This window comes from Perna viridis, chromosome 9, assembly GCF_037379345.1.
Source record: "Perna viridis isolate PV_CMFRI_1.1 ecotype Kerala chromosome 9, ASM3737934v1, whole genome shotgun sequence".
Lineage (NCBI taxonomy): Eukaryota > Metazoa > Mollusca > Bivalvia > Mytilida > Mytilidae > Perna > Perna viridis.
Window position 1 is genome coordinate 22809681 of NC_142453.1, and position 16835 is coordinate 22826515.

General features: G+C 30.7%; 2 protein-coding genes across 4 annotated transcripts in view; one reads left to right on the forward strand and one right to left on the reverse strand.

Annotated features, from left to right (window-relative positions):
- Window positions 1-375, reverse strand: part of LOC148607369 (uncharacterized) — a 39004-nt gene extending 38629 nt beyond the window's left edge. The window contains exon 1 of the mRNA XM_088545113.1: window positions 357-375. The gene's annotated coding sequence lies outside the window, so the exon portion shown is untranslated. The remainder of the gene's footprint in view (window positions 1-356) is intronic.
- On the forward strand, window positions 347-15439 carry LOC148607370 (lymphocyte antigen 75-like). 3 transcript variants are annotated; one of them, XM_088545118.1, is made up of 13 exons: window positions 351-522; window positions 2382-2461; window positions 2716-2814; window positions 4321-4440; window positions 5265-5420; window positions 8621-8743; window positions 9089-9211; window positions 10702-10815; window positions 11187-11285; window positions 12651-12812; window positions 13749-13979; window positions 14361-14537; window positions 15130-15439. In XM_088545118.1, the coding sequence occupies exons 1-13, from the start codon at window positions 473-475 to the stop codon at window positions 15369-15371; spliced, it is 1776 nt and encodes a 591-aa protein (XP_088401244.1). In that variant the 5' UTR covers window positions 351-472; the 3' UTR covers window positions 15372-15439. The 3 variants fall into 3 exon arrangements, with proteins under 3 accessions (XP_088401246.1, XP_088401244.1, XP_088401245.1); XM_088545119.1 differs by having other exon boundaries at window positions 352-522; window positions 5322-5420; XM_088545120.1 differs by lacking the exon at window positions 8621-8743 and having other exon boundaries at window positions 347-522.
- Window positions 15440-16835: the final 1396 nt, after the last annotated feature.

The following is a 16835-nucleotide window of genomic DNA, read 5'->3' on the forward strand; positions in this document are numbered from 1 at the left end:
AAAAAAATGCCATAAATTCGGAAGAATACCAAACTATTATATAATTTATATTGTACATTTTCAATGTAATGCATTAAGTGTGTAATTTTTAAAAGTAACGATTGAGATTGCACACAAAACGTCTTGAAGGCTATTCAGTAATTACAATAGCATGTTTTCATTCCATTCTTTTTCAATTTATTTCATAGTGAGATCAAGCGTTTAACCACAAAACAAATCGAAACTGAAAGTGGACATTTATTAATTTTTATTACGGAAAGGGGATCTTTTGGTTAAAGGCTGTGTCTCTATGTCCATTTATTTAAAACAAAAGTTCAACATTCACGCTCGTAGTCGCTTCAAAAGTCCAACTTTACCTGTGCATATGTATCAAGTATCTGTCACATGCTTTAACGTATTAAAAGTATCTGACTAACATCCTCAAGGATAATTTGAAAACTGCAGTTTGAATGATTTAGCTGTGTAACGTATTATGGATAAATGGATACTTATTTGTTTACTACAAAGTATTTTCATCGCAGGGTAATTAACTGTTTAAATATCTAAATCGTTATTTTTGTTGTATTGTGGATATGTTTTTTTTTTACTCTGTGATCTCACAAGCATGCACATTGTGTATCGAAAGATGGATCGGCAATATTCTCAACGTTAAATTGAGTTACGTATCAAATGTAATGCAAATGTTTAAGAAAAATGTGTTATATAATATCAATATTTAAAATATAATTAACCATATGCACGCTATAACTAATGATTGATATACATATTTATTAACTACTACATGCACCATGCAACGGCTTGAATAGTCAATGCCACTTATTATACTATGATGAGTAAATTATATATCATTTTTCAAAATTGTTGAAACAAAGTGTGCCCTGACCTGAAATATCTACTAATAACTTCATTTACATTCTTGTTGATACGATTAATTTCGTCAAATGGTAAAACTTTATTATTATATAGATATCAGCGTTTTATCGGATGTTGTAATAAATAATCACAATGTGAAATAAATTCGGTGATTTCACACTGACTTTCTCACCCCCCAAACGTCACAACTTTGACATCAATCCGCCAATCACATAATTCAAAATTCATGTTAAAAATATTGATGTCTATGAAGAAAAACAAAACTATGTAATAATCAATTGGTTATCGTAAATGAACGAAATATGAACACTTGTGCCAAGAACGTTTAAAGATTTAACTCATGCGTGGAACAAGTTCCACACACTTGTTAAATCTAGGCGTTATTAAACATTCGTGATAGTATTTTGGTTATTCAGTCTTTCAAATTAATTATCTAATTAGTATTTTGTCATTGGTCCTGTTTATTTTTCTTGTTTCAGTATTTCATTTGCTAGTTTTTGTGAGCACTATACCTCGTGTGCAAATCAAGGGTATCGCAGCACATAGTATACTGCCAGGTATGTTAATCAAGTATGTTTCTGTCTTGAAACCAGACAGCGGGTGATTCAACATATCTTAAAATAATCAGTGAAACTGTATAAATACATTTGTTAGGTCCTTAAGACAACTCTTCTTATGTTCTATGTTCTTGTATTTGGATTTGCTACTTATCGTGAAATATTTTTTGTCTGGTTATAGTGTAAAAATTCTGGCGGGAAGTTTTCCTCTGCTTTTTCTGTAGTAGAAAATAACCAAAATCTAAGTGCTAATATATCCAGTCGGCAATTTTAATTTGCACATTTATTTTTTTATTACAATTTCTTTGAAGCATACTGAAGGACATCCAATCTAAATATTTTTGGGATTAAGAAATGCATACATCTTTTATAATAAGTCTTTACCTGGCTTTTAGGCAGAGCTGTACTTAAATGTTGATTACTCTGGTAGTGTTTCAGTTCATATGGTTCAATTTTTCTAGGTTTTCATGGTTCGATTAAACAATGAAATCAAAAGTTTCGACAAAAAATATTATGTCCATCAACAATGTTGGAGGAAAGTTGCAAAAAAAAACTAAATTAAGGAATGATTAACAACTCTTAGAATTCCTGTCCCACCATGAAAACTAATTCCCAGTAGTAGTAATGATATTGTGGTATGCTATCTTATGTTTTTTTGTTTTGCATGACATAACAAACAATTGTTATTTAGTCATCATGTGTTTACATATTTAATCTCAAACAAGAAAACATGGGATTCAAAACATATACAATGTATTAGGAAAATATGAAATCACACCAAATAGACAAAGATGGTATTCCTTTCCTGATCTATTTTCAATATAAAATATGACATTATGGAAATCTCTTCCATTCTTACATTTTATTTTATTTTGTTTTAAACACTTATTGAATATATAATGTATTTGTTTACGTTAAAGTCTTGATATTAATTTTGTTTTATTTTATAAGTCAAGAGTTGGTCACCTATTATGACAAATGCAAATGTACCAAGTGCTGTACTGGCTATATTGGGAATAGTTGCTCACAAGGTCGGTCATCAATTAAATTCTATTTTTAATCATTTTTGTTGATGTAATACATTCCGTTTGGAACTCAAATTAAAGAGATAACTAAAATATGATTGATTATCATTAATCAAAGTCTGATATCATGTTTTTTTTTACAGTTTATATGTCAATTCTTTCTTAAGAATACGTAGATGTAATGCAACAGTTGTCATCGTTCCTTTAAATACAATTACTAGTAAAGTCTTTATATGGAACGAATTATCAAATAATTATAGCTCTTTGTTATGGATCAACAACTTGTCCAAATGGAGGCACTTGTGTATCCCCAGACCAATGTCTGTGTAGACCCGGCTATACAGGTCCAAGATGCGCTGGTATGATATAATAATATGAAATGGTAATTTTTTCAAGGTCTAGTATTTTTTTTTTTATGTACTGCGTAAAAGTTACATATTTTTGAAAATAACTTCATATTTGTGTACCATTGTGGATATCTATATGAAAAAGTCATCTAAGGTTAAATTTTTACAAATGAAACAAATTATCTGGACATTTATTAATTTTCTCCGATCTACAGATTCCTTTTCAATATAGTGCTGATTGAGTTTTTGTTATATGAACCAATGCAACATCGTCTTTGAGTATAATAATTTCGAATGAGCAGGTTCTAGTAGATGTTTAGAATTTTGTGTGTACTTAAATACAATTGATTTGATTATTGAATTTGTATTAAAAAAATCTTCACATCTGTGGACATTCAATTTAACATCATATTCTTCAACTTTTAATTTATTGGTCAGCAATCATTGGTATTTCAAATAAAGATAAGATTATAAGAGATCAGGATTGTAAAGTTTTGGTAGGATAAAGTATCGAAAATATAGAGACGCTTACATATAAATACCGCAATGTTATTCGCATGATACATCTGTATATAATACCTTGAAAATTACTTATCTTCAATTATTCTGTATTACGAAATAATGTCGATTTGTTTCTTTAGTACATTCAATTAATCAAACTAAGATTATTCATAAAAATAACATTTTTGTGGGTAAGATTTTTTTTCTTCCGTTTCATTGTTCATTAATGTCGAAAAAAGACTGGTATCAATGAGAAAGTAAATGAAAATGATAAATGACAATAAATTAAAATGTCGATACCATTGATTAATAATAACATAAAATACAAACAAAAAAAGGCTATTAAACTTTCGAAAAGGGACAGTTATTTACCATTCATTACAAATATTTATATCTAATATCTAATCAATACAATTTTCAGCGTAAAAACACTAACATGATAAAGAAGACGGAGCACGTAATATCGAAGGTCGAACGGAGATTTACACATTGTCACTGTTTAAATTCAAAAATAACGTCTGAAGACTAGTTGTATCTTCATTGAAAGTAGTAATTTTGAAAATGCATACATTTTTTTTCACTCATGCACACTATCACATTTATCTTAAGCAATGAGATGCAACCTGGTACCATATAATGAATGTAAAACGAAATGAAAAAAAATAGAATAAATAAATGAATGAAATAACGGGAAGTCATGTCAGGGTTAACTTTGCTCCTTCATTTTATGCAAAACGTTTGCGCTGCCGTTTTTTTTTAGAATAATACATTTAACTATTTTAGACGACTTTTTTATTAGCCTTTAACTCGTTCGTTCTGGTTAAAATACTGGTTTATCCATTAAATTTCTCCACGTATCTATCTCAATGTACTGTGTTCAAGTATACATATAATGATTATATAAGTTATTCAACTTTATTTAAGTCGTTTTCTTGTTGTTTTTGTCTATCAAATATGCTTTTCACATTGAATATGGTTTTATCAATTGAAATGAAAACCCATTTTTCTTGTTTCCAGATATAAATGAATGCAGATCGGATTCCATCTGTTCTCAAATCTGCACAAACACACCCAGATCTTACAAATGCAGCTGCAGATTTGGTTACTCTCTCCATAGTGATGGGAAAACATGCCACAGTAGGTCCAAAACGAAATAAAATACTATGACCATTAGTTTATAATGCAATGTCCATATTCACAAAATGTGATTGGCAGCGAGAACAAAAAGAATTATGTAAAAAAAATGTTATTACTCCTACTTAGGCATTAGGTTTAGGATGACACTTGCGCTAGCATAGCTGGCCTTTGACAAATACTGAATTAGCACTCTAGGTAAGAATCATGCAATGTGATTCCTGGTTGGAAAGACTACATATTTTTATTTTTTATATTTTGTTTAAAATGTCATAGTTTACAGAAATGACGCATGGATTTTCATGCAACCCGTTCTCTAAGGAAATAAAAATTATTAAGAATGTACCGTAGATTTCAAAATTAAAGAGATAACTCTGTAAATGACACTAAAATAGAATAGAATCTGTTTTCAATGTAGAGTATGTCCTAGAACAGACTGCTTGGAATGAATAATTATAATTTTTATCATAAAAACATATCAAAGAACTAAATAACGAACATAAAAAAATCTAATAGTTGGTTGTATGAATCTACCGGTGACCAGCTTTCGTTTTGCAAAATTAAACTCTTTACCTTTATATATTTATATATATATATATATATATATATTTATATTTATATATATATATATATATATATTTATTTATCTTTGATTATGTTATGTAATACACCACATTAAAACTCTAATTGAATGTGTAACTTTAAAAAATAAATGCGATCTGATTGGTTGACATGAATCAAAGTCTCATATACAAGTTTTCAAAATTTATATTTCAACTCTTTCTCAAGAATAAGTAGTTGTGAAGAACAATTTTTATTCGTTCCAGTAAAGCAGAAATTACTGGTAAAGTATTTGCATGGAACGAATCATCATATAATTATAGCTCTTTGTTATGGATCATTAACTTGTCCAAATGGTGGAACTTGTGAATTTCCTAACCGATGTCAGTGTAGACCCGGATATACAGGTCCAAGATGCGCAGGTATGTTACATTGATATGAAATGATCAATCTTTCAACGTCCAGTTACGTTGTAATGTGTTTTATGTTTTTGAAAATATTCGCTGCAGATAAGTTAGAGTTTAGACCCTTCGAAATAAGACTTTGTACGTAGACTGTATACGTAGATAGAAGTGAAAATAAATTTAACAAACTGTAATATTAAAATGTATCTTTTTGTAAAAAAAAGATTTTTCGCCATTTGCATGTACACTAAGTAAAAGATACAACCTTTCTAAAAATAACTTAACTTCATATTTGTGTACCATTGTGGTAAATATTTACTTTTAAAGAATTTTCAATACGAAAAAAAAATCTTTACAGAATAACCAATAGAACCAAGGTTATAGCGGTAATCAAAAGCATGTACACCGGGGACAAAGACCAGATAAGGAGATAAGGGAAACTGGCATACACAACAAATATCATAAAGTAACTAAAATAATTCATACAAAGTAACAAAAGCAAATGAGCAATTCGGACTCCACTAAAAACTAAGATCAAGGACCAGGTGCATCGGTAGGGTAAGCGTTTTCTGCTTTTGTAGAAATATCCGCCGAGTTGCTCATAAAAAGTCAAGTCCGGGGTAGACAGAATAGAAAATGAAAACTATGACATGTTGAGCAGATCAGTTTTCACGGTGCAGATGGAAAAACCGTAACGATCTACGAGTTCATGATGACGACCATAACACTGCGTAACGTATAACACTCAATACGCAAGTGCTGAAGGGATGTTGCCGCAGATGAAAGGAAAGTTGACAATTCTGAATAAAAAGTCATCACGTTTGGTCAAGAGTTTTCTTTATCATCGATTTCTAAGTGTAGGTCATGATATGAGGCTGACTTCACAGTGTCTGTAGTATCCTTTATTTCAAGTTCTTTTGGGTAGATGCAATGTATCAAATCCCCAAAATTAGCATTGTCATCTATAAAGGATCTAGCTAAACGATATTCTTTCTTTCTGATCAGCTATAAAGTCAGCCTCATAAGAGTGATCAGCAAGTAGAGGAGCACAGATTGCCGACAGTTTGTTTAAAAACTGGACAAATATGTTGTCGATTAAAATTTTCAGCATTTTGCAAACATCTTATTCTGTATATTTGGAAGATGATTTGGAATTATTTGGAATGAGGAATCTTTTTCAAGAACTGTATATTTGTATCTATGTGTACCATCTTTTTTGGAGAAAAAAACAACGATGTATAATGTTTCTTTTTAAGTCGGTATTTTAATTGAGTATGGCGAATAGAAGTATACAGTGTTGAAAAATCATAGGTTTTACTGCTTTTTTATTCAGATAATAGCCTTGAACTGATTGTCTCCAAATGATCTTTCGAATTTTTCAGGATCCACATTGAATTAATACCACTACGGGAGTAACAAGTGTTGTGGTAGTACCGCAGACCCTCTTTGACAGTTATGAGTATAGAGGTTAAAAGTTTTGAAAGAGGTTTGGTGGTACATTTTGAAGATCCAGTTATAAAACCGTATATGTACTGCATTCTTGTGGAGTTAAAGAATCCAGTACATAGACGGTAAATCACAATCATCGTCCTTGGTAGAGAGACCAAAAGAGGATAGGACAGATTTATGGTTTTCCACAATCTCTGCTTTGGAGAGTGTGGTAGTAGTATAGGTCTTATCGCTGCTATTATTTTCTACGTCTACATCGGATAACAAACATTGGATGTAAAACGTTTTGCAGACAAAAACAATGTTGTTTTGGGCTTTGTCTGCTGGTACGACATTATCTTTGTCAAGTATAGTAGACAATGTTCTTGCTACATCGGAGTCTGAAAACTGATGTAGCCTTGGCAGTCATTGACCATCTTTGAACTTTCATTTGTGTCAAAATAAAAGACCTCACTTGCCAAGGTTCAGAGAATTGAATAAGTTACAAAATACATGTAATTTGCATGGATGTTTACATTTTGTAAATACGTTACAATTAACAAGCCTTCGTATTCGGACGAATGTATGACTACATAAAAAAAGAAAAAAATGTTTTTAAGGAAGTATGAAGAATGCATTTTTATTTTTTTTAATTCTAAATACTTTAATTTTATAAAAAATGTTAAATAAAAATAAAGTTTTTAAATCTAGAATATTTTTTTCTAATAATTTAAAACCGGATAGACTTTCTTATTTCATTTAAGTGATGTTTAGTTAAAAATGAAAGTAAGTGGTTTGAGAAATACATTATAAGTCCAGTAGTCAGACTAATCTGACCCCGAATTATATCATACTTTTTATCTACCCTATTTATGAAATCTTGCAGTATTCCAAATTTAATTCATTCTTTGGCTTGATCCTTTAATCTCAGTTTCCACTATATAGATGATGTATTATCTTTAAATAATCCTGATTTCGGGGATTTGATACATCGCATCTACCCCAAAGAACTTGAGATAAAGGATACTACAGGCACTGTGATGTCAGCCTCATATCTAGACCTACACTTAGAAATCGATGGTTAAGGAAAACTATTGACCAAACTTTACGACAAACGTGATGACTTTTCATTCAGAATGGTCAACTTTCCTTCCATTTGTGGCAACATCCCTTCAGCACCTGCATATGGAGTGTTCATATCACATTTATGATGACAGTTATTTACCATCCAAGATAAATATTTCTATCTAATCAATACAATTAACTGCGTAAAAACACTAACATGATAAAGAAGACGAAACAAATGATATCGAAGGTCGAACGGAAATTTACACTATGTTACTGTTTAAATTAAAAATAACGGCTGAATACTAGTTGTATCTTCATTGAAAATACTCATTTTGAACAAGCATACCTTTTTTCACTCATGCACTCATTGTAAAAATTTCCTTTTTGTAAGTCCTTCTTTCGTCAATTGGAAACACTATCACATTTATCTTAAGCAATGAGATGCAACCTGGTACCATATAATAAATGTAAAAACAAATAAATAAAACCAATCAAATAAATAAATGAAATAATAAATCATACATTTTCTGAAAAAAAAAAACGAAATTTTGAATACGGTGCGTCACTACAATTATCCTCCCCTTTTTATGAATCGCTACAGTAATGAGTAGGCTAATACCGTTCCTGGTCATCCATATAAGCATTTGAAATTGTAAATGAACGAACATGAAATTTAGTTTAAAAACACATGTAAAAGTTCAATCCTCTATATTATTATATAGATCGCAACGAATGTTCCATTGGAAACGGTGGTTGTAGCCATATATGTGAGAACACCCAAGAATCGTATCGATGCGATTGTGAAAACGGTTTGAAACTGAATTCAGATGGAAAAACGTGCTCAGGTATAGCCATTGATGTGAAAGAGGAGAGATTCTTGATATATTTCTATCTTTCTAATGCAAATTGTTTGAAAGATTAATCAAGGGAATCAATATTCTAGCGGAAATCAAAAGAATATAATCCAGGGACAAAGGTCATACATGGAAACCAGACACACACAACAAAGAAATCAAAATAAAACATACAAAGAAACAAAATTAAATGAGCAACCCCGGACTCCACTAAAAGCTGTAAACTCGGAATATTGTTTTCTTAAATGCCCCATTAATACACGAATATGTATAAACGTAACATCGAAATGTTGATTATATAGCACTTTTGTAATAACATATCCTTTAAATTAACAGACAAGAACGAGTGGTCAGTAAACAATGGTGGCTGTAGTCAAATATGCGTTAACGGATACAAATCTTTTCATTGTAAATGTCGAAATGGATACCATATGCGATCTGACGGAAAAACCTGTACAGGTAAAATTAATGTTCATAAGGATTTACACTTAACCAAATTTTATTTAAAAACAATTATCTAGGTTATAGGTTGTTTGTACAATTACATTTCAAACCTCCAATAATACATGTTGGCAAGTTTTTGAGCATCACAGCCATACAAACAGACTGTCAAGATTTGTTATAATGCATGCAAGCGGTGTCGATACTTGTTTGTCAAATGATGCAAATAACATTTATCAGCAAAATATGTGTTTAATATGTACAAGATAAATATCATGTCCGAGCAAATCCCGAAAGGGTAGTCAATGATGTTAAAAATGAATGTCTATATTGATACATTTTACAGATAAAAACGAGTGTTTGGTTAACAAGGGAGGCTGTAGTCATATCTGTGTTAATGAAATCGCAACATTCCATTGTAAATGTAGAAGTGGATACCAGCTTAGACCTTAGTAGGTCCAAAACGAAATAAAATACTATGACCATTAGTTTATAATGCAATGTCCATATTCACAAAATGTGATTGGCAGAGAGAAAAAGAATTATGTGAAAAAAAAATGTTATTACTCCTACTTAGGCATTAGGTTTAGGATGACACTTGCGCTAGCATAGCTGGCCTTTGACAAATACTGAATTAGCACTCTAGGTAAGAATCATGCAATGTGATTCATGGTTGGAAAGATTACATATTTTTATTTTTTATATTTTGTTTAAAATGTCATAGTTTACAGAAATGACGCATGGATTTTCATGCAACCCGTTCTCTAAGGAAGTAAAAATTATCAAGAATGTACTGTAGAATTTAAAATTAAGGGAGATAACTCTGTAAATGACACTAAAATAGACTATAATATATTTTCAATGTGGACTATGTCCTAGAACAGACTGATTGGAATGGATGAATATAATTTTCATCATAAAAACATATTAAAGAACTAAATAACGAACATAAACAAGTGAAGACTTTTTGGGGGTCTATCACATATTACAGAATTGCGTGAACCTTACAAAGAGTGGTACTTAAAATCTAATAGATAGTATCTAACTTACAATATTTCTAAAGTACAGTCCCTGAGCCGATTCGTGCAACAGTTTGACGGATCGATGACCGCTGACTGATTGATCGCTGACAGATGGATAACCGATGACCGGTGACTAATCTGATCGCAATTTTGTTTTGTAAAATGACGAATGATCTGTTAAAAATAAATCAAATACTAAACAAATGTTTTAATTGATATCTAAATCTATTGTATAAAGTAAATATGGGTAAAATGGACAAATAAAACAATAAAATCCGTAAAATATATTGACTGCTCTGTTGTCACATGATGCGATCACCGGTTTAATTGATCAGTTTGACGGAACACTAACAGATCGTAAACTGATCGCTGATCGATGACCGCTCGCATTTTTCGTTGCACGGATAGATTCAGATGCTATACGTAGCTCTAATTACATATAAAAAATTGTTTCTCTGCTAATATTGATAATTTATGACATTACAGATATGGATGATTGCGAAGGTATTCAGTGTCAACATGGTGGTAGCTGTGTTGACGGAGTAGGGACTTTCAATTGCAATTGTTTGCAAGGATTTAGTGGCAAATTTTATGAAAACGGTGTGTATATAATAACGTTTTAACCATTGTTTTAACAAACCTATCAATTCTATCAGGGAAAGGACAATGTTGGTTGTATGAATCTACTGGTGACCAGCATTTGTTTTGCAAAAATCTTTCTATATATGTATTTGATTATGTTTGTGTGATACACTACATTGAAACTTTAATTAAATATGTAACACTAAAACACAAATGCGATCTGAGTGGTTAACTTTAATCAAAGTCTTTTATATAGATTTTCAAAATGTATTTATCGTTCAACTCTTTCTCAAGAATAAGTAGATGTCAAGAACAATTTTTATTCGTTCCTGTAAAGAAGAAATTACTGGTAAAGTATTTCCATGGAACGAATTATCATATAATTATAGCTCTTTGTTATGAATCAACAACTTGTCCAAATGGTAGAACTTGTGTATTTCCTGACGGATGTCAGTGTAGACCCGGATATACAGGTCCGAAATGCGCAGGTATGGTACATTGATATAAAATGATCAATCATTTAAGGTCTAGTTACGTTGTGAAGTGTTTTTTTTATTTTTTACAAAATATTCGTTGCAGATATTTTTAAGTTAGACTTTAGACTCTGTACGTAGACTGTATATGAAAAAAGGGGTGAAAATAAATTTAATAAACTGTAATATTAAAATGTATCTTTTTGTCAAAAAGATTTTTCCCCATTATTTAATATCTTTTTCAAGTACACTATGTAAAAGATGTCTCTTTTCTGAAAATAACTTCATATTGGTGTACCATTGTGGTAGATATTTACTTTTTAAGAATTTTCAATACAAAAGAATTTTGACAGAGTACGCAATAGAACCCAGGTTATAGCCGTAATCAAAAGTATGTAAACCAGGGACAAAGACCTGATATGAAATATAAACATACACAACAAGGAACATTAAGTAACTAAAATCATACATATAAAGTAACAAAAGAAAATGAGCAACTCGGACTCCACTTAAAACCAGTTTTTTCTTGTTGTTGTATAAGTAACATACAGTGAAGTGTACATGTTTCTGTTCCTGACAATATAATTGTATATTCATGATATTGTGATGGAACAGATCTTTAAATTCATAATTATAAGCAGTATATAAATGTACACAAAGACTGATGAATTATAAAGAAAACAAAATACTTGAATATGTCTTGAATAAATTCTAAAGTCGTAGTAACCACATGAACTTCCAACATGTCACTGCAGCTAATGACATTAAGATGGTTGTGATGTGTTCGTACATCTGATGTCTTATTTTAATCGAATTTTGCATGTTTGGTTTCGAATTCAACTCCTATTGAAAATTCCAGAATAAATATCATTATAAACTATATAAAAAAGTTTTAAAAGAATTACTTGTATATTATCCTATAATTATATCAAAGAAATTGTCAATTACGCCTACGCCATCAATGCACTACCTGGTCCAGACTTCTCATTTGTGAAGAAGTACAAGTTGCTCTTGCTTCTTTTTTTTAGTCTCTATCTTTGAATAATATTCTTTTGATTTGTGTTCGAATCTTGGTTTCCAATTTCACTCTTTCATTTGCAGTATTTTTGTTTGCAGGAGGTATTGGAAATTGGTCAAAATATGACTAAGTAAAACAAAATGATCGTTTAAATAGACAAACTTTGTTTGCTTCAGTCAATTTTGATTGTGTATGGACATTACAGTCATTATTTAAGCCAGCAATGGCTGATGAGAATTATAATAGGAGTCTTTGGTTGATACAGCATGTGATACAGATTTTGACATGTAATATTGAGTATCTATATGAAAATTAAACAGTTTGATTTTATTTATTAATACCTCATTTTTTTGCAATATAAGTACAAGGCTATAACTACAACCAAGATTTCGGCAGCTACCTGAGTTTTTATCCTTTCAAGATGAATTGGTGGGATGCTCGTGATAAATGCAAAGCAGACGGAGGTAGACTTGCTGTTATAGACAATACGAGGAAACAATATACGTTGAAAGAAAATACAAATGGTAATTGTATTAGCATTTTGTTTTGTCACGGTTAATATTTTAATTATGCTAGAATATATGGTTGAATTTTATGTCACAATTATAAACCCATGCCAGATGTTGCACATCTAGTGAGTTACAAAAACACCCATTTATTTATTTTTCATATTGGGCATAGGTTAACATCAAACTTAATGGAAACTAAATTTGAAATCGGTTGTTGATACAAGAAAAAAATCAACATTTTATCAAATTTAAACCAGAACATTGCAGTGATAAATGATTACATTATTGCTTATACTTTAATTGAAATTTAAATGATAGTTGGAGTGTGGCGATTGTGTTAAATTTACAATTTTAATTAATGTTTTGTCAGGATAATTCATTATCTGTTAGACCATATTTTTCTTAATGCTGACGCTAAACATTGTGGACGAAGAAAACTATCGTTCAGATTTGCCTGACATAAATCCATACTGTAATACCTCTTTAATGTTGTTCCTTCCGCACTATGTAATTATAATGTATAGCCCACCTGCACTTCCAGAACCATTTAAATTGAATTAAAGAGCATGAAAAAGCATATCAAATTGCATTAACAAAATAGGTCTGCTAAGAACGTAACACACTCACAAGCACATTAACATATATTAAATGTACGGAAATCTTTCAAATATGACGAAAATGAGTGTTTTTTAAATGTCATTACTCATTCATTCTTGGAAAAAATTCATTTCGGTAGTTTATTATTATTGTCCTTTTTGGACAGTGATTCTCTCGTTTGGACAAAATATTTTGACTTAAATAAGGTATACCGAAAAATAAACATGATATGTTTTTGTAAATATAGTACAGGTACAATCTATACTAATTTTGTATTATGTAACAATCGCAATTTAATATCTGCAGATGTTGAAACACACATGTATATCTCTTTCTCAAATATTTCGATCGCAGGCTACGATTGGTGGATTGGGTTAAATAATATGGATTCAGAAGGAAATATTCAATGGCTAAACGGAGCAAAACTATACTCAAACAACTGGACTTCTACGCCAGAAGAAACCATATCTATATTCAATGGCAATGAGTCTGATTGTGCCTTCATCCATCAAAGTAGATACTTCAAAGGATTTGATACGAATTGTAACAATTCACTGAGATTGATTTGCGAAAAACCGACTGGAAGTACGTATATTAATATCATAATGTGTCGTCTGAGCTCATATCCTTATACAATAATTCTATACAAGTACAAACGTAGAATGAAGATGTTTGTTTTAATTTGGTTTTTAGGGAATTCATGAGAAATATCTAAAAATACATAAAATAATCAAGTGCTTGTTTATAAAAAAAATTAATCGTCAAAAGATCAGGTGAAGTTAAGTGTGAACTGAATTATTGAAATGTTGGAATACAAAAACTCATTTTTTTAATTAGCTACATATGTTGCTATTGTTATTTCGCAAACCGAAAATTAAAAAGCAGTCACTATATTGGACTACATTCAGAAACCATTGCCTTTTTTTAAAGTTTAAATCTATCTAATTTTATCTTTACTATATCAAGCCTGTGCTTCAAAGTGCTTTACCTATGTTAAGGAGCTGAGAAGCTGTGTAAAATTGTCTGCAAATAAGCTTACTTGGAGCCAAGCAGTGGAGACATGTGAAAACCAAAGTGGACGACTGTTAATGTTAGATAGTAATGAAAAACAACAAGCCAGAACCATTAAGATTAAAAATCTCAGTAAGGTTTCCTCAGTGGATTTGATTTTTGCGAAGACTTGATTTAAATTCAATCATGATCATTCTTTAAAACAAATGTCTTTTATGTAGCATGGTCTTTCCAAAAACGGTTTCAACAATTACAATTTAAGAATATATACTTTTTATTAAAGATATTTTACCTATATTGTCTACTGAATGCAAGTTGCCATTGTTTTGATACATATAGCCATGTTTTGAAATGTTTCTGATGATAAACACAATACGTTAATCACTGTCGCCCTGTTTGAATTGCATCATACCAAAAACGATCTACCTGGTAGAAGCTGAAAATTTAGAGCGCTATCTAACTTATTATAACCCACAATGTCAGGATCAATGCGATTGCTTCCAAGTTTCGGTGTTTAATGCCATTTTGTTATACGGACTTTCCTAGCTTTGAATATTTTATTTGACTATTTCATTCGTTTTTTGTAAAATAAGTAAAAACTTGAATTCATCTCCAAAAACTTTTTTCTTGATCAAGTTTTACCACTTTAAATAAAAAGCGACCCAAATACATGTTTGCAGTAAGCTTGTTTTGACTTTCAATCTTACCGTTTAATTCTGTTTAGGACTTGACTGGTGGATAGGTGCAAACCTAACCAATAGTAGAAAATTTCACTGGCAAAATGGTAAGGAGCTGAAATTTTCTTATTGGTATCCAGGAAGACCAATGAAGTTTAGCGGCAAAGAAACTTGCCTTTCGATGGAATTTCAAAGTAAAAATAACTACAATGGACAATGGTATGACAACAAATGTGACCAATCACTAAACTTCATTTGCGAGAATTTCCCAATAACTACATTGACATAAACATGCAGCAGATGAACTATATATAGTGTATTGGCACTAAAATAGTAATAAATACTAAATAAATCAGATATACAATAGTTTGATTTATCTTGACCGTCGTTGAAAACCATAATAGATGGGTTATAGATGGTCAAACGGCATCTATTTTGAAGGCAATCCTCAACAATAACAATATTAAGCACTTATTACATCTTAAAACTAAATAAAATAAATAGATAGGTAGGATAATTATAATGACAATGTTTGCACAATATCGATTGTGTTTATACAATTGTTAGTAAGTGTGTATGTTTTAATATCTGTAACTCTTTTTGCATTCATAAATGATTGAGATTAAAATCTTTTATATTTTGAATTTGATTCCTTTATAATCAACGTGTGAAAATTGAATGTCTTAAGCTGCTCACTATTATACATTTTAGAAAATTAATCATTGATGGTCACAATATTTTGAAACTATACTCCTTTTTTGGAATCTTCGAATTATCTTAAACTTAGTCTTTGCAAATGAAGTTCATGAGCCTAAAATCCACCACTGGATGTTGAAAGTTTATGAAAAATCTTTTATTTTGATATAATGATTCCAATGACTGCCTCTAAGAAAATGGATCATTTCTACTGTTTCAGAAACTTTCATTAAAATGTAAGCATACTACTTTCTGGGTGGATTTCCATATGAATCAGAACAGACAGATTTAGTCCCTTCTCTTTACACGCCTTACAAAGGGATAGGTTTGTTTTGTTCATGTGACTGTACATACCGTACAAAGGGATAGGATTGTTTTGTCCATGTGACTGTACATTCCGTACAGAGGGGCAGAATTGTTTTGTACATGTGACTGTTCATGCTATCATTGGTACTGGTCACTTCACCGCAGTTGAGTTGTAAAATGCAGTGTTCATTGAGTCGTTGCATTCTAACGAGAACTTGGCCATGAAGTGCGTTATCTGGTGGTGTCAATGATTATCCACACGAAATTAAACTGTATTTTGTCTTCCAAAAGACATTAATTAAAAAAAAGAGAATTATCAATTTATTCAGTAGAAGATTCCGTTGTTGAATGGTCTTATTTATTCATGCGTTTTACAGCTACATAATGCCTACATGTAAGTATTCTTATTAGAAGTACACATTGATTCTAGATCCTAAGTAGATTTCTATAATGATTTAACTGAATCATACTGAATATAGTAGGAAGGAACATGTACCTTTAATACAAAGGTTCATCCAATAAACATATAAGTATTAGTAGATATTAGTTGATTTTAAAGCGTCATCTTAACATCTTTTAAAGTTATTGTGCATATTCGCACTTCGATTATAATTAATTTTAAATCAGTTTCTTTTCGGAATAATTTTATTTACAAAATGGAGCATGTTTTAGCACACGTGACATACTTGAAATACAACTTAATTTCATAAGAAACTTAAAACATTGTTTCTGTAACATGCCATTTATGGCA

Excerpts from the sequence above, each read along its gene's own strand:
- LOC148607370 (XM_088545118.1), top strand. The coding sequence starts at position 473 with ATGGATAAATGGATACTTATTTGTTTACTACAAAGTATTTTCATCGCA. Across the intron at positions 523-2,381 it reads CAAAGTATTTTCATCGCAGG|TCAAGAGTTGGTCACCTATT; the intron begins GTAATTAACTGT and ends TTATTTTATAAG. Across the intron at positions 12,813-13,748 it reads GTTGAAAGAAAATACAAATG|GCTACGATTGGTGGATTGGG; the intron begins GTAATTGTATTA and ends TTTCGATCGCAG.